We start from the raw sequence: 24039 nt of genomic DNA, 5'->3' as shown, positions 1-24039 counted from the left end.
AAAAAGTGCCCCTTGGGTTTGGGAATCTGGACCCACACCAACCACACCTTCAGGTGATGGCTTTTCCCTGGCTCACTCAGGGAACCAACAGCAAACTCCAACAGCTGGGCTCCCAAACAAGTTCCCAAAGAAGCCCCAGCCTGTACACATCTCTCTGGGCACATACAAAGGCAAAGAGGGGTCTGAACACACTGAAAAACTGAGGATGATTTAGGAAATAAATTTGAAAAAGTGACAAAGAATCTGCTTGGCAAAAAACCAGCCCAATGAGAGCTCTAGTCTCAGATGATGTAAAGGCATGAGCCAACCAGCTGTGATTCCCAGTACAAGGGGAATTTGTAGTTATTTGGTAAGATGCCACCTCACTCCTTCCCACATCTTAAAAAAGGTGTCTTTTTTAGCCCGAGCAAGGACAAGCTCATGAGTGTGGACAAGAGTAGCCCATTTCCTTACACCTCCCCTGCAGCTCTGGAACTTCCCCACAATGCAATACACTGGGTAAATGTAATGTCATCTCCTTCAGGAGTCACTCCACTTTAGTCTTTTACTTCCAATTCAAAGGAAATCAGATGCATTTTTGGTATTGAAGGCCATCTTTTTTATCTCCCCTCCTGTTAAATCTTGGGAATAAAAAGCAACTGGAAGTACAGAGCCCAAAGGTGACTGGGAGGTCAGGCTTGAAGCAATGGAATCATCACCGACAAAGAACACTGGAAAAGGCAATTAGTGCTGATGCAAATCCATGTCAAACAGAAACCGTTTTGTAGGACATGGGGTAGAAGTCCCCTGGGATCCAGGTGTAGGTACTCCAGTGCCAGGTGGGACAGGTGGAGATTGCAAAAACATCTCCGTAGGAGTTTTTTTGTCCCATGATGAGACTGTCATCTGATATGATATTCTGGAACAAAAAGGGAGAGACAGCATCCAAATAACCAGCCTCTTGTAGATGCCTTATTTTAGGAAGCAATTACCCTCTCTGCCACACACCCCTGGCTCCAGCACACCTCCAAAATGCACGTGGGAAATCAGAGTGTCCCATTAGTGCCAGATCCATGCCACAGTGCTGCACCATGGCTGTCAGGACCAGACAGGTTCAGTTTCCTTGGGGTTGATTTCTGCCTCTTCAAAATGCAACACACGAGGTAAGAAACTGTATTAATAAATGCTCTGCACATCGTTTAATAAAGACACATTAATATTTTCACTTAGAAACAGAGGAGAACAGGTTCTTTGATGACTGGACTGAATCACCACCTAATCAGAACATCGCTCTGAGCTGTGCACCCATGATGTGTGCCCAAAGGCTTGTGAGCACCTTCCTACAAAGCCCCACTGAGGCCCAGGCAGCATATCTCCTCTCTCCTGCAGCAAAGGAGACAGGGATGTCTCCTGAGAAGAGTGAGCACACAAGTGACAGGGCAATTCATACATCAAGGAGAGACTCCATTTCTCCCTCCTCACCTGCCCTTGTCAATACATGGAGTCCCACCTGACTCAGATGCTGAAAAATATGTTTCAAGAAGTCATCATCACTCTTGTGAGTCATGAGAGAAGAGGAGGAAATGACTCCAGGAGAGATGATTCAACTAAAGGGAGAGTTGAGACAGATGAAAACAAGGAGGAGAATGGAAGGAGCTAAGGGAGCCCCACTGCTTCAAAGGAGCTCAGCAAAATGTGGGAGAAATTTAGAAGATTCAATTTCTCTTCCCCCATCAACTTTCCCTTTTCCAGATTTTGTTGTTAGTACCACCAATCCAAAATGCCAAGAATTTACATGGAAACTGGATGTAAAATCTGCTCCATCTGAGAGTGCACTCTGAAAGAGTCCTCTTGAAAGAGGAAAGACGGAACCCTGTCAAGGGTTCATTGTTTCCACTATAAAGACAGCACCACGTGCCGTTACCTAACCAGCACTGCCAGAATCACCCCTGTGACAGGGGAGCCCTTCACAGCACACCGGAGAGTCCTGCCCAAAAACCCAACAAAAAAGAAAGACAGTTGGAAGACAAGGTTATTTGTACCATGGGTACAGTTCAATCCTTGATCTAGCACCAAAAGATGCACAAACTCTCTATAAATCTGTGTGACTCAGAGCAAAGGGCAAAGCAAAACAGTGTGACTTGATGAGCTGAAAGTCAAATGTCACAGTGGAACCTCAGCACAGTCATGCTGTGTAACTCAGGGTTATTACCCTGTGCATCCCATGGGAGCCACGTGTTGTCCAGGTGTATATCAAGTTTGCAACAACCTTCTTTCACCTGTGTCTTCCTCCAGCATCTCTAGGTGCTGCACATCTCTGGGACATTGAATAGGATATATGCTCAAGTGTGCACACAAGCTATAGAAGCACAAGGATGCAAGTTCGTGTTAAGAAGAAAATTGGTCTCCCTGTTTTTCACTTCCACAATCCCAAATGGAGTGGTGACACTTTACACCTCTTTAATCCCACTTCAGCTCCTTCCATTCAAGCTAAAACATTTGGTGTGAGTATCAAGTAGGATCATTCTTTACTTCCCAGAGTAAGAAATTGGGTAAACAGAAATCTTCTTCACCCAAGTCCCTACAGTTAACCATCTTTGTCAGCCACTGTGGACAACCTCACACCATCTGGATTCAGGCCAGACTTTGACCACTCTTGACTGAGATCCTATCTTGAGTCTTGAGACTCCTCTAGTCCACACGTGTGTTCTGTGATTCCTGTTGCATACATTCTCCAAGCCACTTCTTACTCACTGTGGAGACAGGTCACTTCCAAGCCCTCACTGCCTTAGTTACACCTCAGTTACTGCAACATCCCTTCTCTCACCACAGCACGTTTCCTGTCTCTCAGGTTGAAACCTTGAAAGACAGGTTCCTGTCTTTCAGGTTCAAGTTGAAACTTGAAAAAGCCAAGTCTTTTTGGCTGTAGTGCCTCTGTGGACAGGTCACATCAGCTGTGTTACCTGCTCCAAGCCTTCCCCTTGTCTATCACCCTGCAGACACCCTTCCAGTGGATCAAGCTACAAGCTGCATCCAAGCTGGCCACGCTGCCAAATTGTACAATGTCATGCCACTTGATAAAATTGTGTTTCAGAGAGGACACCTGAGCTCTTGCAGGGGAAGTATCCATACCCCTGTGCAGTGGAGAAGGTTGTCCCCCTCTCCAGGAAAGCAATTCCTTGTCTCTGCCCCAGTAACAGAGCATGGCCCTGCTGCCACCTCATTATAGCCACTGCTGGGTTTTACTGAGCAGCACTATGGATCAGGTCACCTTCCTCCACTACAGATAAAATGAGTTCATTTTAAAAGGAGTGTCACAAATGAGCACAATAGATTGGAAATGTATGCAGAGATCCATGAGGGCAACCCACTCATGCAGTCAGTCACAGGGCTCAAGTCCCAGGCACTGGCACAAACCCTTCAATCACATCATCTCCTAAACAGGAGAGGCTCCCCTTGTCCAAAATACTTCCATGAGCCATAGCAGGGACACTGCAGTCCCTCTGCTTCCTGTACACCCCCAGCTAAATAACTGGATCAAATTTGCTGCCAGGCTTTTGCTGTCACTTGTATTCTTGTGGCAGTACCTTCGGGTGTTTGCATGACCGTGGGAGGAGATAAAAATCAACAAGGTACCTAGAGGACATCCCCACATGATACATCCTTGCCTCACATGGTCCAGATGAATCCGTCCAACTGCAGGATACAGTTCCCAGAAATGGCCACACAATCACAGAAATAATTTTGAAGCTGAGATCATACTGCTATGCCAGCATCAACCCTCTTGTTTAAACTGAGCATCTCCATCAAAGGATCAGCACACAGGCCTATCTCCTTACCTTTAAAGCACGGACTTTCTTGGCCAAGAGGCTCTCAATGTCCCCTGCGACCTTCTCCACCAATTTCCTAGGCACATTCTCCTTGACTTCAAATAGGCTTTTATTGTCATCGTAGATCTAAGCGGGGAAGCAAGAGAAAAAGACAGTCAATATTAGTGAGGAGTACAGCAGTCTTCCTACAGAAAAGCTGATCCTCTAACAGAATTCTAGCAATGTGGATTAGGTAACAATATAAGCTTTGGAAATGAGGGGAGCAAGAGAAGAAAGGCTTTGCAATCAGAAAAAACAGAAATGCAGTCAACCTGCTGCCCACACCACTGGCTCTATAGCTGCCTCCTTTCATGCTTGCAGGCATCCCACCCTCTCACTCAAAAGCTGAACTGCCAATCCCTGCCTCTGCTGAGCCACTCCTGTGGCACAGGCAGAGCCACCATGCTTGCTGCTGTGCCCTCTCTCACCCAAATACATCCCCAAAGCCCACTGACCACCTCCCCAAAGCCACCTGCTTGGCAAGCCACCTGAGCTTGGCAAGTGCAAGCCCAAGTCCCTGCCCACCCCCAGCACGGCCTGCAGGGCTTGCTGGGTGCAGGGCCTGGCAGCACTGGGGCAGCAGGGCAGCCCGGGGTACCAGGAACGGGAACAAGGGGATCACATGAAGCAGGATAAACCCCACATCTCTAACCAAGACAAAGTAATTTGGCACCCTCAAGGAATGAGAATTTCTACAACCAGTCCAGAACTTGGCTAGGCTGTGGTGGGGAGAGGCACAAATCTATACCAGGATTATCCTGAAGGCCAATGCAATTACCTGTATTTGAATGTTTGCACCCAAAGTGGCAGCAATGGCCCACAGGCACACGATACAACTGCAGGGAACAACCCCAGACCCAAGGGAAGTGCTGTTGGCATCAGCACTGCCTCAAGAAGAAGGGATCAGTCCCACCAGAAGACTTCACAACCAAGAACCTCTCAGTCACCTCCTCAGATGATTTTGTGACTTGTTAACTCCACCTGCCTGCAGACCCAGGTGCAGCCAACACAGGGTCAAAGAAAAGAGTTAATTGCCATCATCTGAAACTAGCAAAAAAAAAAAAATCCACACACCTTATCTATTCTTAAGTAAGGTACATGAAGAAAACCACAAAGCAAATAGGATTCTGCTTCTCTCTTTATCCTCAGGCTACTCACAAATACCTTCAGCTTCAGACATGGAGACATGGGAACAGAGAACCCTCCAAGGAAAGCTGGACCTCCCCAAGGAGGGAGCAGACTCCACGCTTAACTGCAAATTCCATGCTAAGCATGTCTGGCACCTACCCAAGCTTGCATGATCCTTAGGAGCTGAATCATGCTTCCCACGGGACAAAACCCTCTCTTTGCTGGAGCTTCATTACAAGTGAAAGACTCTGCCTGGAAGTGGTGCTTTGTTGCAGACCTGGCCATGAGGACCAGGGTTGCAGAAGCAATTTCTCATGACACATCTGCCCTGGGTGTCAGAGCAGCACCCAAATACAAACAGTAAACAACCAGCTTCCACATGACAAACACGTACCCAGAACCTCCTCTATTTCACCCAGGACTAAGGAGAGGCTCGGCCAGAGACACCCACCAGGCTCATACCACCACAACTCTTTCTCTTGGTGGAGCCAGCAAAAGTAAAGGTACAGGCAGGCAGGTGCCCACGATCTGGACAGTGGCACATCACACAGCTCAGGCACATGATGAGACCCTCTAAAATGCTGGAAAACTACTTACTGCCCCCTCTTCTCTCTCCAGACCTTATAACAAGCTGGAGTAGACAGCAACTCCACTTGCTGAAGGCAGCTGATCATGAATTGAAGAGCCGGAGCAGAGATATCCCCCACCTCCAGCCTCCCTTTTGTTTTCATAGGTAAACAAAGCAGTTTCTGAAGCTGAAGCCACAGGAGTGCAGTGAGAGACTAAGCACAAGGCTGCTCTTTCAGCTGTGCACAGTCCCTCCAGACCTACTGGGTTAATCTCCAGGCTTTCACTTTGCTTTCTGCAGCTCTCAATGGGGCCCCTGCTCTGCCCAAGCTCCTCCTTTCTTCCATGGCATTAGGAAATTCCTAACAGCAGTCTCTTCCAGCAGCCTTATGTCCACGTATACCATTACTCCATGCTAGCTCTACTCCAGCAACTGCTTTTTTCTTCCCCCAAAAGCCCCAAGGGATTCAGGTGGCCTGCCCTTGCTGCCAGAAGAGTAACCCATCCCACCTCTGTCAGTGGGGCAGCACACAAAAGGCTCAGATCCGATAGTTCCCGAGGTTTCTGGAGAAAACAGAATTTCTGTGAGTTTTCATGGTTACTGACTTGCAAGAGCATGGCCCATGAGCCAAGAGCAAAGACCCAGACATCTGTGATCCTCATCTGACTGCACAGTCCCTAAGAGACACATGGAGCATGGCTCCAGTGCCCTCCCCAAGGCTCTGCTCTTGCATACTCCATACCTGCCATCCTTCAAGGAAAGGCAACCCCTACAACCTGATTTGTCTGAAATGGGCTTCACCCAAATCACTTTGGTCCCACACCACCCACACTTCACATTAATTTGGCAACTCCTGTGTGACTCTGTGAGCACAGGGATTCCAAAGAGGATGCTTTAGTAAGAGAAAACATTTAAGAGACATCCCCAGACTCCAGAAGAAATTATTTCATAGAATGGTTTCAGTTGGAAGGGACCTTAAATACCATTTCATTCCAGCCCCCTGCCATGGACAGGGACACCTTCCACTGTCCCAGGTTGCTCCAAGCCATGTCCAACCTGGCCTTGAACATTTCCAGGGATGAGGCAGCCACAGCTTCTCTGGGCAACATGTGCCAGGGCATCACCACCCTCACAGTAATTAATTTCTTCCTAATATCTAATCTCAACCTCCCCTCTTTCAGTGTGAAGCCATTCCCTCTTATCATATCACACCATTGCCTTGCCCAAAGTCCCTCTCCAGCTTTCTTGGAGCCCCTTTAGGCAGTGGAAGGGGCCCTAAGGTCTGCCCAGAGCTTCCTCTTCTCCAGGCTGAACACACCCAGCTCTCTCAGCCTGTCTTCATAGCAGAGGTGCTCCAGCCCTCTGGAAATCTGCATTGCCCTCCTCTGCACCTCCTTCATCTACTTCTTATGTTAAGTGTCCCAGAGCTGGATGCAGGATTCCAGGGGAGGGCTCACCAGAGCAGAGAAGAGGGTGACAATCCCTCAACCAGTTTTTGATGAGGCTCAGGATAGAATTTCCAGATGTTCTTCACATCAGAGCTCCATCACACCCCAAGCTTCAGACCAAAAAATGCTTGCATTGCCAACACCGCAACATCCTGCACTAGATAAGAACACTCCCCATTGGCACAGAAAGGGTTAAAGCAAGGAAAGCTCAACACAAAGCAATATTCTCGCACACTCTTTTTTCACCCCTTGGTAAGTAACAGCACAACAAAGTCATGTGCTTGGAAGATGCTGGATATCTCCAGCTGAGCGGCAGCAATTAGGAAAGCAAAGAGGAGCATTCTTCAAGGAGAAAGCTTTGGGTACGGAGGGAGTCCTGACATCAGTATTTTCCTATTATGAAACAAAATTGTCTCCTATTGGTTACAGACAGAAACAGTACCTGTCCACAAGGGAGGAAAGAACAGAAAAAGAAACCAGGAGCTGTTCCTCAGCCTCTCTGCAGCTGCAGAGCTCTGCAGTCTTTGTGGCTGAACAGTTCACTGGCGTTAATTAGAACAATCCAAGACAAATTAACAGTGACCATACGTGCATGAGAACGTCCCAGACAGGCAGGGGAATGAATGGTGGGGCTCCAGGCAATTCAGAGAACTTCACAGTCTCCACTGTAGCATTTTGCTTTGGGTTGTTCAGAACATGGCCAGGTTTTACTTATCTAAGGTGACATTTCCCATACTGGATTTTTCCTTGAGCTGAATCAAAAGGAGGATTCTCTGGCCAAAGACATCTGAATATTCCTCAGTGATGGCAAAAACCTTTAGTTTTGTGAAGATTAGAAAGCAATTCTCATTGAAATTCTCCTGTGATCCAGTGCTCTGGGACCTGTTTTTGAAATTAGTAACACCGGTGACCTCGGAGTCAAGGAACTGCTGCTTGTGAGTCCATGTTCGTACCCTCACAGCCAGCTGTGTCGGCACCCTCGGGGAGGAGGGCTGCAGGCTGTGTGCTCTTGGCAGACTGGGTTTTGCTTGGCAATACCTTGAGCAACAGGTCCCATCCCCTCACAGCCTCCCTGCCAGGCAGGGCAGGTGGGTGGCAATGCAGGGACACGAGTGACGCCAAATGCTGCGCTGCTCCAGCCACGCTGAAACAAGAAGTAATGCCCTTGTACTAGTCCTGCTCAGTGTGGCTGGCAAACCTGAGATTACTCGGCAGGAGAAGGGCTGTAGAGAGCCCCTGAATTACCTACAGGGGGAGTAGCCCTCAGGCAGCACAGAGGAGGAAGCTGCTGTACTCAGAGAATGGGGATTGAGACCACATTATGAATAAAATGTCTCAATAAAATGTCTGGGAAGGGCTGAAGCTGGATACCATAGCAGAAGATCCAATCCTGGCAGTGGAAAGGAGTCCAGCAGTGGATGCTGAGAGTGAAGTAAAAAGTGGCAAGAGCAGGGGGAAGTGGGAGGGAATATTAACAGCAGCCAAACAATACAAAGTACTGAGCTGAAAAAAAAAAAAAAAATAAAAAGGAAAACGGTGGGGGGAAGAAAAATCCAACAGTTCAAGACAACCTGCAACATGAAAGATTTAATCCTAAATGCTCCTAAGCACAGTGCAATTACAAACAGCCACGAAAAAGATTTAAACCAGCCCAGAAGTGCGAAGTGGCCTCACTTTAGAGCAAAGCTGGTAACACAACCAACTGTCAGCACATGTTCCCAGCAGCACCTGTACAGCCAAGGAGGCAGATCTGATACTGTCTTGAAATACCCATTCTCTAAATTCACTTGTTTGCCTTGCTTCTAATGCACAACAAATGATGCTCATCTCTGCCTTTAATTCCCTCTGTGCCTATATATTCAGGGAGCTGTCAGAGTTCAGAGAAAGCATTTTCCTCTCCCCAGTTCCCTGTAAGCACAACTAGCACCATGAAACTTGGCAGCCTGAGAAAGGAACGAGTGCAGAAATACTCCCATAAGTGCAGAAATCACCATTTGATGAGCTGCCATGAGAGGGCCCAACACCTTCCCATGGGTCAAGGTATTCAGTGATTAAACACGAAGGAAAATAACAAATCTCAGGTGAGAGCCCAGTAAAGCACCACTAGAAAGTAAGAAATGTCTCCTCAGCCTCCCTTGCCAACTGTCTCCAGCCTCCTCATCCAGGACATGAGGGAGGACACTGATGGGAGGGCAGGGATGTGGGGTACACCTGCAGCCCAAAGCAGATCCCTCCATCCCCAACTCCATGTCACATCTGCCAAGAAGAAGCCCTTCCCCAAAATCAGAGGGGCAGTACTGCACTGTGCTTGCACAGCATCACCTCCATGCCAAGACTCCCCCATTACCTTCCTCAAGAACAACACCAACCTAAAAGCTGTACCCCAGCAGAGCACCTGGTAACTCCAGAAGCTCTTAGCCCCACTGGGCCAGGAGAGAGCTGTACCCACAGCTCAAACCCCACCTAGGGTTTGCTCAGGACCCAGCTGGGAGAAGCTGTGGTGCTCCAGCTCCTGCTGGAAAGGCATCTGAGCTGGGTAATAGTCATTTTCCAGAAATTAATTTTTTTCTCCACCCCGTATGAATCCAATACAGCAGGTTTGGACAGCTGCAGTCCAAACAGCAGCGTTTAATCACAGTGCAAACCTGGCATGTTTGCAAAAGAGCAAAGTACTACGTGCAGCAACAGAGCAGCTGCCTTCCTGCTCCCAGAGCATCCCACCTCAAAGCTGGGGTGCTCCAGGTGAGGGAGGCCAAAGACCAAACCACATCTCTGCAGGCACAACAGCCACCCCTACCTAAGATAACCCTCATGCCCCAGAAATTGGGCTGTGCCATGTCACACCCCACAAAGGCCAGCAAGCAGGAAAACAAAAGGGCATTATTAAATGCCCTTTATTATTAAAGTCAGCATTATTATAGGGGCAGGGAAGGTGTCTGTTCAGGGTTATGCTTCAAGCTCCTGCAGCCAGACCCGTGCCTGGGATCAGTGTTGTACAGTGACCCAGGCATGGCGTCTGCAAAGGGAATTCAGCGATACAGCCAATACTGCAGTAGGATACCTGCCCTGAGAGGCACTGCTTGCTCAGATGCTAGTCTGGAACTTCTCCTGGACCTTCAGGATCTGTTGGTCTCCCTCAGACAAGCATCAGTCTTGAGTCTCATCTCACCTACTGCAGGATCCTATCATTTCCCCACAGCTCAGAGTATGAGTGAGGAGGGGAGGGGAGAACCCTTGGGCAGACTTGCTTTTGCCTTGAGTACACAGAGCAGACCCCTCTGATGAAGTGGGAGCCTTGAGGAGAATTGCCCAGTGGTATAAATGACCAACAAGAGCACCGTGAGATGGTTGAGGCCAAGCACGGAACACTGTGGCTGGATGACAGGGAGGAAAAGGAGTGCCAGACCCCAGAGATCCTGCTGCAAGGTGGAGACTGCTCAGGGCCATAGGCAGAGAGCAGAGACAGCACAATTTCCATCTCACCCCTCATCACTGCTGCACCTACTGCTGTTAAATTTCATTGTCTGGTGCTTATAGTCCTTGCAATGATGGTAATCATCGTGGTGTCTGTATTACATTAGGAGATGTCAGGCTCGGCGCAGCGTCAGGGACAATAGAGCAGGCAGTGATAAGAGCCACAGTGGCCTCGCTGACAGCCTGCCAGGACGGGCAGTGCTGCCTGTGCTGCACCTCCTGGTGCAGAGCGGGTCACACACCACTGCAGGGGCCAGGGGATGGGCACTGGCACAGCAATGGCCTTCTGGAGAAGCAGTGATCAGCCAGGAAGGTGCTAGATCCTGGCTCTCCCTGCTGGAGAGTCACGGAGAACAGGCAAAGGGAAGCAGCTGCAGGTGAGCGCTGGTGCCACAGCTCAGACAGGGCTTTGCAAATCTACCCCGCACCAATTCCCAGAGCTGGTACCATGGATGCCACCAGCCCTGAGGGCAGAGTTCTGTGAGCACAGCCCTGAGCCCAGGTGCCCATTGGGAGCAGTGTGGGCAGTGGCTCCCTCAGAGCCCTTTGTCACCAGCCCTGCCTTGTCCTCGGTGCAGCCGCTGCTGCGGCGCCCTGCGGACGTGCTGCAGCGCGCGCAGGAGGCAAACAGCTTGACATTTACTAACCCCAGCTCCCTCTCTCCTCAGTGCCATTTCCCTGCTGTGCTCCATCCTCCCACCGACCTCATAAAAAGCAAGCACCCTCCGAGCAGCTCTTCACAGCTCTCCCGCAGAAGCAGGACAGGGAAATGTGAAGTTTAGTTGCTCCTCGGGGATGGTCAGCTCTAATTGAAGGAAACAAACCATAGAACTGAGGTCTCTCTAGTTCACTCAAGAGCCTGATAAAAGGCAGCAGTACCACAGAGAACATGGGGGAAGAGGGAAAAGCAGCCCACACCACCAGGGATGGAGAGGTGGAGCTGCTCCAGTGCTCTCCATCTTGCCCCAGCACCCACACCTCCAATCCTCTGTGGCACTGGCTGGACTTCTGCTTCCTCAGCACAGGATCACCAGCCTCTGCAGCTGAGACTTCATCCCTGTCAGCCCTAAAGCAGACCTGGGCCTGCTATACATAATTTAGCAACTAGGCAGGGATAAAGGGCTATGCATGGTTAGCCTGGATTAGAGAAAACCTCTCCCGGCCTGGAAAGCAGCTTTTAGTCTTCATCATCCCAAACCCTTGTATAAGGAACTCTCAGAGCAACAGACCTGCCTGGGTGTTTGCAGAGAGTGAGAATCTTCTGCAAGGAAATTCAGTATCACACAACTTCCAACTTGGCCTTCTCCTTTCAGATAAAGCGCTGCAAAAATAAATTGCTGCATAGTTGGAGACAGAAGGTCTCAACCAGGATGGGAACTCTGCCCAGGCCCTCCTCTGCACACTTACAGCCACTTGGATGGCGTGGCTCTTGCTGCCAGGTCAGGGCACAAGCCCCTCAGAGCCTGTTGTGCTAATGTACAAGAGAGAAAGAACAACTACAGCTTCTCCGAAAAATGCCCAAATGCAGACAGACATCACATGATCTCTAAAAATACAAGCTTGTACAGTAAAACAGAAACAAAAAAACCCCAACCTGATCCTGGAGTCTGTCTCCTCTCTTTGCTATGTGAGACATAAGAAAAGCTTTAGTAAAGAAAACAGTATTTTTAAAAGGTGCCTCAACTACTTTCCTTCACGATTTGTTGAAGAGGTAACCAGTTTATGTTATGTCCGCACAAAGCACACCTACTTCAGATCAATGGCATTAAAATTGCACCTCAAATACCCTGGGTGCTTCCTAGGAGGGGTGCTGTCACAGATACAGATTTGCTATTTTGCTAGATTTCAGGGCAGATATCGTGAAGAAATTCTTTATTCAGAATGTGGTGAGGCCCTGGCACAGGCTGCCCCATCCCTGGAGTGTTCAAGGCCAGAGCGGATGGGGTCCTGAGCAACCTGATCTAGTGGAAAGGGTCCCTGCCCATGGCAGGGGGTTGGTAGGAGATGGCATTTAAAGTCCCTTCCAACCCAAACCATTCTGTGACTTCTGTAGGAATCAATGCCTCCACATAATGGATTATGCTGGGTTTTCCCCAGCACCCCTAAGAGAATGAAGAGGATGAAAATCATTAGGGAAAGATAAAGCAAGAAACATCTCTGCTCCTCAGATCCCTCCTGGACCCCCTGTGGTTGCAGTTTTGCCTTTCACACAGCTGCAGGACAGTTAAAACTGTTTTCTTTTATTCGGCAGTTTTTCTCTCAAGGCTAAATGTTTAGGACACTGAAATTACAACAGCTCATGGAGACCCAAAATGGGATCTCACCAGACTCCATTTCCCTGGCAGTGAGGAGGATGAGAAAGGAAGTGCCTGGGGCAGGGCTGCTGCAGGTGGGCAAAGGCTGCTCCCCATCCCCTGCGAGCATACCCAAAGCACACACAGCTCCTTACCCTGCATTGAGTGATGCAGGACTCCCAGATCCTCAAAGACTTGATTTTAAATAAATAACCAGACCTCTTTCCCAAAACAGCTTTATCTTCCTTGCCAGAAATGCTGTTGCTTTTTGCAGGAAGGGCTGTGGAAAAAGGCTGTGCTGTGCAGCCTCTAACACTCCCAGACACATTAGAGGCTTCCTTTTATCAACACAAGAAAGAGTAACAATTACCCCACACTGCCTTTTATTTTTATTGATGGCTACCACTGGCCAAATTCAGCTCTCAGCTGCAGTGATGCAAATTTGGGATGACTCCACTGACATGGAATTAAACTAAATCTCTCATTAGAGCTAAAGCAATTGAAATCTAGGCCAGCATAAGTCAGCACTGTCAACAGTTACCCCCACAGGTTTCTGCAGAGTAATGATCTATTTTAAAGAAATTGAACTTTTAGAAACAGCAACTTTGCAATTCTCTTGATTTACCTTCTGATATAGGTGTTGGGGCTTTCTCTGCACTTCAGACATTCACATTTACAAGCTTTTCTCCCTAATCTCAAGCACTGGAAGCATTTCTGTAAAGGCACAGGCTCGGTGGAAGCAAGGCTGGAAGACACCGTCCTGTCCAACCCATCCCTTGTGTCTCATTCAGGACCCACCTAACAGCTGTTTACAAACTCTGCTCTAATCCACTGGTGGTGAAGAGCCCAGGCTTCCCTGGCTGATGTCCTTTAGTGTTTTTGCACAATCAAGCATGGTTTGGATTGGAAGGGTTAAAGAACACCTTGTTCCAATCCCCCTGCCCTGAGCAGGACCACCTTCCACTATCCCTGGTTGCTCCAAGCCCTGACCAATCTGGCCCTGAACACTTCCAGGGATAGGGCAGCCCTAGCTTCTCTGGGCAACCTGTGCCAGAGCCTCACCACCCCACAATAAAGAATTTATTTCTATTATCTAATGTAACTCTGCCGTCTGGCAGTGTGAAGCCATTCCCCATTGTCCTCTCAGTCCATGCCTTTGTCAAAAGTCCCTCTCCAGCGCTCTTGGAGCCCCTTTAGTCACTGAAAGGGAAGACTGCTACAAAGTCATTGCTGGTGTTTAATATAAAGTGCTCTCTGTTGTGGAATAGGCTCATAAAGCTTTGCCTTATCACCAGAGGATATGGAGAACAGATTTCCAGACAGCTTTCTTCCACACATTTCCAGACTCATCCTTTTTCCTGCTACTGCCTTCTGCTCCCTGAACCAGTGGGGTTCAGGAGCTGTAACAAGAATACACCATGTACCTGGAGATTTTAATAAAGAGGTGACCCTCTGCAAAGTTGTTTCAGCTGAGATTTTCAGCTTAGTCCCTTCTCAAAAGCATCACCAGCAAGACTTTAGCAGTGGCATTAAACCCTACAGCTGGCAAACTCAGCCAAGGTTTGTTTTCAGCACAGTCTTGGAGAGGCCCAGGGGTGGGACTGATATGTACCCACAGAGATCCCAGAGGATGTGTCTTCTGAAGGCAACCTCCAGGGGTCTGACATCTGAATGGAAAGATGCCACTAAAAAATTCAGAAACCTCTGCAGCATCACAGATAATAGGGCTGGAACAGATCTCATCAACTCAAGTATTCTCAACCTGTTCCCATACCCCCAGCAAAAGGTGGCATCATGGATGTGTCATTTCTAACATAATTACCACAGTTCTCTCATTCCTAACCTGTTCCTCTGACCTGTTCTTAAGGAAATCCAGTGATGGAGATTCCTCTTTCACAGGACAAAATGCTCTGGTACTTCACAATCCTATTTGAAAACTTTTTATGATGCCTAAGTTGAAAAACTCTTGCTGCAATTAAAAACCATGTTCTTGGTGGAAAGACCTCAAATTAACAAAGAACAGGCACTTCTGCCTTGTGCTGCTGTGCCCTGTTATTATTCTGAAGATTTGTCCTACTTTAGTTTTTACTCTTGTATGCCAAAAAATTCATATTCATTTATTCTTTCCCTACAAGTTAATGCTTTTCACACCTATGTGTCTTTGGTTCAAGTTACAATTAATGTGACAATTAGACAGTGTCCTTGGATGCTATTCCAAACAGTCCTCAAAATATCCAGGCATCAATCAAAGCTGGGCACCTTTGATTAGGTGTCCAACAAAGCTGGGCACCTTCGATCAGGTGTCCAACCAGACACATCACCTTCTGAAGATCTTGTGCGCAGGTCAATGACTTTCTGCTCTCCACCGGGCCAAGGAGGAGGCAGCAGGATGCTCTGCAATCCTGGCATCACTCCTGCTGCCCATGTACATTGCTATGATCTCAGGAGAGCTGTCCCACAGGTGAGAAGAACCTCAGTCCCCAGGGCCCCATCACCCCCCAGGAATAACAGGGTGCAGGGAAGCACCCACAGTGTGAAAGCCAGAGCTGGGCCAGGGGAGCCAAACTCCCAGGGCAGCCAGAAATACTCAGGTCTCCTCAACCACCATCACATACACCTGTGCACACACTTGCACCCCCACCTGCTTTGTCCTCTCCTTCTTCAGTTCCCCCAGTGTCTGAGGGCTCTTGTCCCCGCTGCCACAGCCCTTTTCTCCTGCACACAAGCACACACTCAGACCCAGGGCTGAGCTCCAGACCCACCTGTGTGCCAGGCTCAGCTCCCCACACAGCTCTGCTCTGTCACAAAGCACTGTTTAGGCTCCACACCTGCTCTCCCTATGACAGCCACGGTCTTAATTAAGCTTTAGGCACAGGCAGGGAGCAATTTGAGTAATTTTCTGGTACTTAGGGCTGAGAGAGGGGACTTAGTCTGTATTCCCCCCCTTGCTACACACAGTACTGACCTGCCTGCGTGATCACTGCCACATTACCTTCCTGTGTTCTGCACTGACTTCCCACTTTGAAAGAATTTATTGTTAATTTTTGCAACGTGTTGTGGAAGCCTTAGAGGAAAGGTAGCACAGGAATGGAGACTATTAATATTCCACCAAGAGCTCTAGGGACCAACCAGCATATTAAAGCTTCTACAAGCAGAAACAAAACTCTTGCACAGCTCAAGCCAGACCCCTCAAAGCACCGGTATATTTTTTTTTCAGTATTTTCCATCAGCATCAGGAAAAATGTATTTGGCCTGTCATTGCACATCCAGAGCAATGGCCCTGCCAAACCTAAGAAAACACAGCGAGGGCAGCATAGGACCAGGGGTGGATTCAGATCTACTCGGTGTAAGAAAAAGTTGCATCATGTACGGTAAAGTATTCGTCTCCTGCTGTTCCAGCATAAAGTTAATCAGGGACAGAAATTAATCCCTCCTGACAGCATGTTGCCAATTTCTGATTTCATCCCCATTTCCTCGTAGCTTATCATCAAGAGAATGGGAAACTTGCAGCATGGACAAGCCTGTCACATGCTTCTTTCTTTGGAAAAGGCTCACACGCACCATCCACGAGCTCCTGCACACTCAGAGCAGCACGTCCCTGCTCTGCACGCACGCGGGTCCCCTCACGTCCGTGCAGATTCACCCACCATTGCACAGGTAGTGAAAAGTCATGCATATGCTTAAGGCAAAATATGTGCCCAACCATCAGCTTTACTCCAAGACAGTTGGAGGGAGGAGGGAAAACAGGAATCAGATGAAAGAAATCCTCTCCCTGGAGCAATAGCGCCAGAAGAGCAAAGTGGCATTTACAAATCATAAGCACTTCCCCAGTCGGTGCTCCTTTGCCCAGAATGTTAATTAGCATTACTCTAAACAGCAGCGGCACAAGCTGAAACCCAAGCAGCCTCAATTACTTGAAAAGAAACCTGGTTGGGAGTTTTTTCAGATGAGACATTTAAACTCAGATGGTGAGACGTGATGGTGATGCAGCAGGTGCTTTTTAATGCCACCTTGTAACTTCCCTTCTAAAACTTGGGAGTGAGTTCTAAATAGAAAAACATAATTTCCAAGGGCTATGGAATTTTGCCTCTTGTTCCAAATGTCAGGGGTTTATTCTACAGCTTATTTTTTCAAGCCCAGTGGCTCATGGATGGAGCTCCACAGCATTGCAGCAGCACTCTGCTCACTCCCACAATCCTGAAGTGTGTCACTGCACTCCAGGCTGGGCAACCCCCAAGGCTACTTTGCAATGCAGTTTAGTTGATCAGATAATAGAAAAGTGGATTTGCAATTATATTAATAACAGTTCTGACTTGGGTCTGTGTCATAAATAAAACTTAGATGATTATATAGACCACATATATCTCCATGTTTGGATGATCAATACACATCTTAAAGTACCACTACATTTTAGCTACAGAAAGTGTAGCAGGAAACAGGCTTCACAATTTACTTCTTTTAGTGCTATTTCCTTTCCTACTGTATATGTCTCCTCCTCCAATTTATCAAAATTATCACCACCATCAGAAAACCCCCATGCCCTGAGTGAGTGTTGCTGTCTTTCTGGCACACCTGGTGTCACAGCTTACACTGTCAGAAAGAACCTGCACTTCATCTCTTGAAAAACACAGACAACAGGGCTGCTGGAATTAATTCCTGCCGAAATTAGAAACTCAGCAACATCCCATGGTCTGGATTTGGTTCTCGGCACCAAACCCACACCCAGCTCCCCATCTGAGCAAGGCGCAGACTCGGTAAGGACGGTCTGACACTGAGCACCCGCACAGTGAACATGCCACCATCTCAAAGGGGTCCCAATACAACGGTGGATCAGAAGCAAAACAAGAAAACGCCAGTGTTTTCTCCTCTGAGAGCACAGTGCAGGAGCATTCAGCCCCATTACCTCAGAAGTAAAGTGCTGTTGTGAAGTACCAGAGGACTTGGGGAGGGAAGCAGAGTCTCAGCCATAAACCCATCATGAGAGCAAACGTGTTCCAGCCACTTGCTGAGCTCACAGGAGAACTGCTCCCCTCCCTCCCTCCCCGCGACAGAGCCAGGCTGCAGATCAGACCTGGCACCACCAGCCCCTGCCTCCCAGCCTCCTGCTCAGGCCATGGGCATGTCCAAGGCAAAACAGGCATTTTGCAAATCTCCTGCGAGTGTGGGGTTCTGCCCTCCTTCCACTTTATTTTCCCAGGCTCTCCCTCTCAGGCTGAGGAATTTCTCAAGTAAGCCCCACGCAGAACCACTTACTCAATAGGGCATAATTGACTCTTGTTACAAAGAATTAAGTGCTCTCAATGGAGATGTCCACTTTTAATGCTCTTTTTTTATTCTTACTAATGAATTAAGCCAAGATAATGCCAAATAGTTCCCAGATGAGACTGATTGTCAAGCAGATGAGGATTTCATCAATAGAAATTTTTTAAGTCAACTCAGAAAAATCACAATTAAAAAAAAATACAAGCAACCAGAAATGCCTCAAAAAAGCATAATCTCTCCAGGAGATTCCTTTCCCAGTTATATTGGTTATTACTGCCTCAGCATGGTTTCTAGTTATGCGTGTATTTGTAGAAAAAGAGGAAAAAATGCCTGAGTTCACTAACCTCCTGTACCTGAACCTTAGAATGCTCTGGTGAACATTTTGAACAAAATGACCCATAAAGTGGTTAACAGTTTGTTAACTTGAAGGGCAAGTCACAACACCACCACAGAAAGGCAATACGCTGTTTCTGGATAAGCTGGGGAGTTTGTCCATGGACACTAATGTTCTCAGTGGTGGGGTTTTTCCCTCCCTTCCTTTTTCAAATAAAGGCTTGCTTCCATTTTCTCCTACCTAACTCACTTCCCCACAAGCCCACTACCCTTCCCATTCATGGACCAGTATCCAAACCTGCCACAGACACTGCTTCTTGAAGATTACTCCTCCAAATTGCAGAAAACACGTACTGTCTACCTTGGCGTGCTCCAAAAATCTCTCACTCAGCCTGGAAATGTCAAGCACCGTGGCTCCCATCATCTGCTCACTACATCTCAAATGCTTCTTCAGATCTTCCTGTGCCCTGCTACTCAGAGTCCCTGTTCTTGTCTCTTCACATTGCTTAAGGTGCAGGAAGAGCTCCACCCCTCATCATTCCTTTCCACGCAGCTCAGAGCTCCCAGAAGGAGAAGACCACAGCTCCTACATTGGTGACTAACCTGGTTATGCAGGACCTGTGATCTGCATCTCTAGTTGCAGTTCCCTGCATGAGATAGGGACAGCTCTGATTTACAGAGCTGGTTTGCAGCCTGTGTGACTGTCTGACCAAGCTCATCTCGCTTTCTGGAGAAGAGAATAAGAACAAGGCACGAGGATCACCCCTGAAACATCTCGTATGCTGAAGTTTTGCAGTGTGTAGGTAGGAAAAGGACAAGACAAAGCATGGCAGAAGAAACAATGCCTGGAAAGCCAGGCTGATCTGCTCAGGAATTCAGCACAGTCTGCATGGCCAGGCTGGACAGATGCTGGGGTTGAGCTGAGGAGTTTCACACAGCAGATGGTCAAGGAGCTGTGATTTGCAGGTAATCTAATAATCAAGTAGTCATATCAGTGAGGATATGAGCCACGGGGTCACGAGGGGTTGGCACACTTTCCCCCTTTCTGTAGAAGTCATTGAACAGTACAAAGCAAGGACATTAACTGTTTAGCTCCTAGCTACCACCAGCAGCAGCTTCCTTCCAAAAAATCCCTGTAGGGCACAACCAGCAGCCAAAGCTGCGATGACACTGTTACCCCAGAATCCACAATTGGACCATGCCAGCCACGGGGCTGCCACCTTCTCCCCCTTACCACAGCCCTGGTGCCAACAGAAGCAACTCTGCAGCAAAGCTGCTCAAGTCACTGATCCAAATAAGCTAACCCTCTCAAAATTTCCAGCTGGGAATATCAAACTCTGAGCACGTTATGCCAGCTTGAAGCCCTTGGAATGCCAGAAGTGACTTCTTCACTCTGTGCCACTGCATCAGATACAGGATACCTGTGGCAGCAAGGAAGGAGGAAGCAGAAAAATCCCAGGACAAAGCCCTCCAGAGAAAATAAAAGCCATGTTTCTAGAAGCAATGAAATGCCAGTACTCAATCTCTCCAGCCCCCAACAAAACACCCTGTTCAGATTTTTTTTTCATTAACTGTCACAAAATGATGCAATGCATATAGTGTAATTATGCTTAAGTGCTTTCCATGTTAAATGTCATTTCAGTTATCACTTTTTAAATGCAATTTTTATTGAGTGCACAATAATAATTTAGCAAGTAAACAGGCAAGTTACAAGAAAAGAGTGGAAGTGCAGGGGGAGGTGGGAAAGCCTCAAGTGTGACAATGAAATGCACTGGGGTACATGGAGCTGTTACTTCTGAAAGCTCAAAAAGAATTATAAAAAAGCCATAAATTACAAGGTTGCAAAATGCAATAAATTACAGCCTCTACAAAAGGCAGATAATGGAAATGAGAAAGGAGAGAGGGAAGGGGGAGGAATCTACATAATTTGTCATCACTGACCCCAGACATCTGCACAGCCTGCAAAGAGTGCTGGAAATATTTGGGTGTTTCAGTCTCCTCACAAACAACAGGGCTCAGAGGCCAGTTGGGAGTGGGTCAGCTTTAGGGGCGCTTCCCCTCCATCAGCCCAAACACAGGATTCCTCTCTCAAATGGGCAGTCTTCCCTGCATCAGCCATAACTTGGCAAAACCACGGGGCTGAAGACCAACTGCCCCATGCTTTGCAGAAACTAAAACCCATCAGTCTGCCAAGGCAAGAGGAATGGGGTGCAGTCAAGTGCTGGCACACTCAGAAAGGAGAGGTATGAATGTGCTGTGATTATCCCACCAATAATCACAGAATGGCTTGGGTTAGAAGGGACCTTAAAGACCATCTCATTCTACCCCCCTGCCATGGGCAGGGACACCTCCGCCTAGACCAGAGATGCTCCAAGCCACATCCAGCTCAGCCTCAAACACTTCCAGGGATGGGGCAGCCACAGCTTCTCCGGGCAGCCTGTGCCAGTGTCTTACACACAGACTTTCAAGGGTACAACCCTTACTCCTTTCCCTTTGCAGACAAAGGTGCTGGGGGCCTTGAGGGACACCAAGTTGACTATGAGGCAGCAATGTGTCCATGCAGCAAAGGCAGCCAATGGTACCCAGGTCTGCCTGAGAAGTGCCAGCAGGTCGAGGGAGATGATCCTTCCCCTTCACTCAGCACTGGTGAGGTCACTCCTGGTGTGCTGGGCCAGTTCTGGGATCTCAGCACAAGGGAGATATGGAACTACTGGAAAGTGTCCAGAAAAGAACCACTAAGATGGTTAAAGGACTGAAGCATCTCACATACAAGGGAAGGCTGAGAGAGCTGGGACTGCTTATTCTGGAGAAGAGAAAGCTGAGGGGGATCTTATGAGTGTCTATAAACACCTGAAGGGAGGCTGTAAAGAAGGCAGAGCCAGACTCCTCTCAGTGCTGCCCAGTGGCAGGGAAAGAAGGAACAGACACACACTGAAACACAAGAGGGTCCATCAAACCATAAAGAAACAACTCGTTATTTTTCCCCCCATTCCCACTGTGAGGGAGACCAAGTCCTGGTAAATGTTGTCCAGAGGGATTGTGGGACCTCCCTCCCTGGAGATATTCAAAAGGACTGAGCAGAGCCCTGAGGGACCAACTCTGATTCTGGGGTCTTTAACATAAGAAGTTGATATTTTTACTGCCATTCAGGCTTCATGGAGATGCTGAACCCAAGATGGCAGCAAAGACAGACAACCTTTTATAGAGCAAGAGGAGCTGGCAGCCAGGAGATAGCCCCTGCTATGGGAAAACACATTCCCAGCAGAAACACTCCTCAGCAGCAATGCCAAAGCCCTTTGGAGGAAGACACAAGCCACATTCCAGGCACGAAGGGCAGGAGCAGGCGGGATGCTGCCAGGTGTGGGAAGGCTCAGCTCCCTATCGATTTCACAGCCGGCTGGGTCCTTGGGAATCAGAGCCCTTGGGGCTTCAGGATTTTCAAAACAGAGCCACCAACAGAAAGGAAAAACCCACTAGAGTAAAACCAACAAACAAAACAGAGGCAGCCAAGTTCTGAGAGTGGAGATGAGCAGGATCTTAATCTCTGGAAAATTAAATCAGAAGAAAATGAAACAGGCACAGATTTTGGCTGACAGAGAGCATCCTCCTTTCAGGAGCATTAGTGCCAGGTTTATTTGATTAAAACTCTTCAGGATGGAGAGAGAAAGGAGTGTTTTCATTACTGAAGTGGGAGTGAGGAGGAGGTAGCCTGTAGTTGCCATAGGACCATTTTTAGTACTAATGGCAGCAAGTAGTCCCAGTGTATAGGAGTAAATGATTGTACAGGTGATTCTTTAATTCCCTGGGGATATAACTTTTTTTGCAGGGACAGGGTGCAGATTTTCTGGTGTCCATTGGAGCTCTGGGCTTATACTGAAAGCTCTGAAATTGTCTAGCAGTTGTTTTTACTGTTTCCAGACCTCGGGGAAGAGGAAACCAGCTTTGGTTGACTGGGAGCCTAAAATGAGGTTTTATTACTGCAGTGGCAAGTCCTGGACATTCTTCAGCCAGCACCGAAGGCATAAGACAGGCTGAACACTGCCAATGGCACCTCAGGGCCTTCTTGAAATGAGCCTGGCAGGGCTCAGCTTAACTCCCAATCTGTCCACTCTTTTCCCTCTGTCTAATCCAAGTCCCACCTACTGAACGGCACCAGAAGAAAGCCTGGACAGCATCCTGAGCATCAGCCAGGGGAAAAATCCAGCTTCTCAGCCTGTTTGGGCAGAGAGGCAGCAGGAAGGGAAAGCCTATGCTCATGCCTCCATTATAGCAAGAGAGGCTGAAGAAACTCAGGCTGCAGAACAAGCTGGGAAAGGTAGGTCAGGCCACGGCAAGCCAGCAGGACACGGGCAGGCTGGCACACATGGCAGAGGCAGCAGCACATGCTGCAGCCCCGGTGCCCTGCCAGCACTGCAAACCAGGCAGAAAGGCTCCTCAAAGAGAGGGCTGAGAGCTCCATGGTCCCCTCCTTCTCTCCATTGCTCCCTGAGCAGCCCAGCCCCCTGTGCTGATGTGCTCCAGCACAAGTTGCTAATCAGGGCACAGCACGAGCAGGGACCGGCAGGCACTGGGCTCCAGCACTTTTTTCCCAGCAGGAGCTGAGTGCTAGCACTTCCTCTGAATTGCAAAAAAAAAAAAAAAAAAAAAAAAAAAAAAAAAAAAGAAAAAGAGAGAGAGGAGCGTTAAAAAGGAATGCAGTCTGCAGTTCCCAAGTGAAGCAGCAAACTCCAGGGTCTGAGTGGTCCTGCCACTCTCTCCTCCATGCTCCACTCTGGCCCCAACTTGCACTGCAGCATCATAACAACAACCTGCCTGCACCAGCTCCTCTGCCCACAGTTCAGCCCCATCCCAGGAGCCCTCTGTCTCCCACATCCATCCTCCTGCCATGCCATGGCTTTGCTCCTCTCAGCCAGCTGTCCCTTGGCCCTGCTTTCAGAGGAGACCAGCTAACAAGGACAGTGCTTTCAGAGCCCTCAAGCTTGTTAAGTTATTCAGCTTTGTGATGCCAAGTGGAACAGAGTCACTGAACTTTACTAGAGACACCCAGAGGTGTTGCCAGCCCTGGCAGCTCACACCAGCCTCTCCTGCCGATAGCCCCTCTGTTCATGGTGGTAACCACCAGCTCAGGATACTCCTCTGCTCACAAGTCACTGTCCCCCATGCACCGGGAAGAGGCAGAAGTAACCTACCCACCAGTGACTGCCAGAGGTAACCAGAAACCAAAATACAAGTCAGTATCCTTCCAGCAAGATCACTGTTCAAACCCACAACAGTCCCTTTAAGCCCCCACATTTCCATGCTGTCCTTGCCTTCAACCTCATGTGCCAAAGAACACAAAATATTCTGCAATTCTCTACATGGCAATCGATTCCAATGCTGCTGAAGATGCACTGGTTTCACCCGTGTCTAATGGGTTAGAATAAAGCAAAGCCTGTCCTTACACTCCCTTTTCTCCTGCCCTGCTCTTTGCCACTGCAGCACAAAGATCCTTCTGCTCATGGCCAGAAGACTATAACTCTGTTGAAAAAAGTCTGCTCTATAACCTCTCAGCCTCCAATTTATATGGACAAGAGCTACAAAAACAATTTGCCATCTCATTTCAGGATTCTGCCAGCAGCTACAACATGGAAATGAGGCAGGCTGCTCTCTGTTGCAGCCTTTAAATACTTTGACTCACTTTGGTC

The 24039-nt window shown here is 48.3% G+C and overlaps 1 protein-coding gene across 3 annotated transcripts in view; it reads right to left on the bottom strand.

Annotated features, from left to right (window-relative positions):
• The window catches only part of CACNA2D2 (calcium voltage-gated channel auxiliary subunit alpha2delta 2), a 210598-nt gene that overhangs the window by 123964 nt on the left and 62595 nt on the right, over positions 1-24039 (bottom strand). For all 3 annotated transcript variants that reach the window (XM_068201629.1, XM_068201630.1, XM_068201631.1), the window contains one exon: positions 3819-3935. In XM_068201629.1, the coding sequence (XP_068057730.1) occupies positions 3819-3935 (117 nt within the window). The remainder of the gene's footprint in view (positions 1-3818; positions 3936-24039) is intronic.

Source organism: Anomalospiza imberbis, chromosome 11 (genome assembly GCF_031753505.1).
Source record: "Anomalospiza imberbis isolate Cuckoo-Finch-1a 21T00152 chromosome 11, ASM3175350v1, whole genome shotgun sequence".
NCBI classification, from domain to species: domain Eukaryota; kingdom Metazoa; phylum Chordata; class Aves; order Passeriformes; family Viduidae; genus Anomalospiza; species Anomalospiza imberbis.
This window is presented reverse-complemented; position numbering and strand designations above follow the sequence as displayed.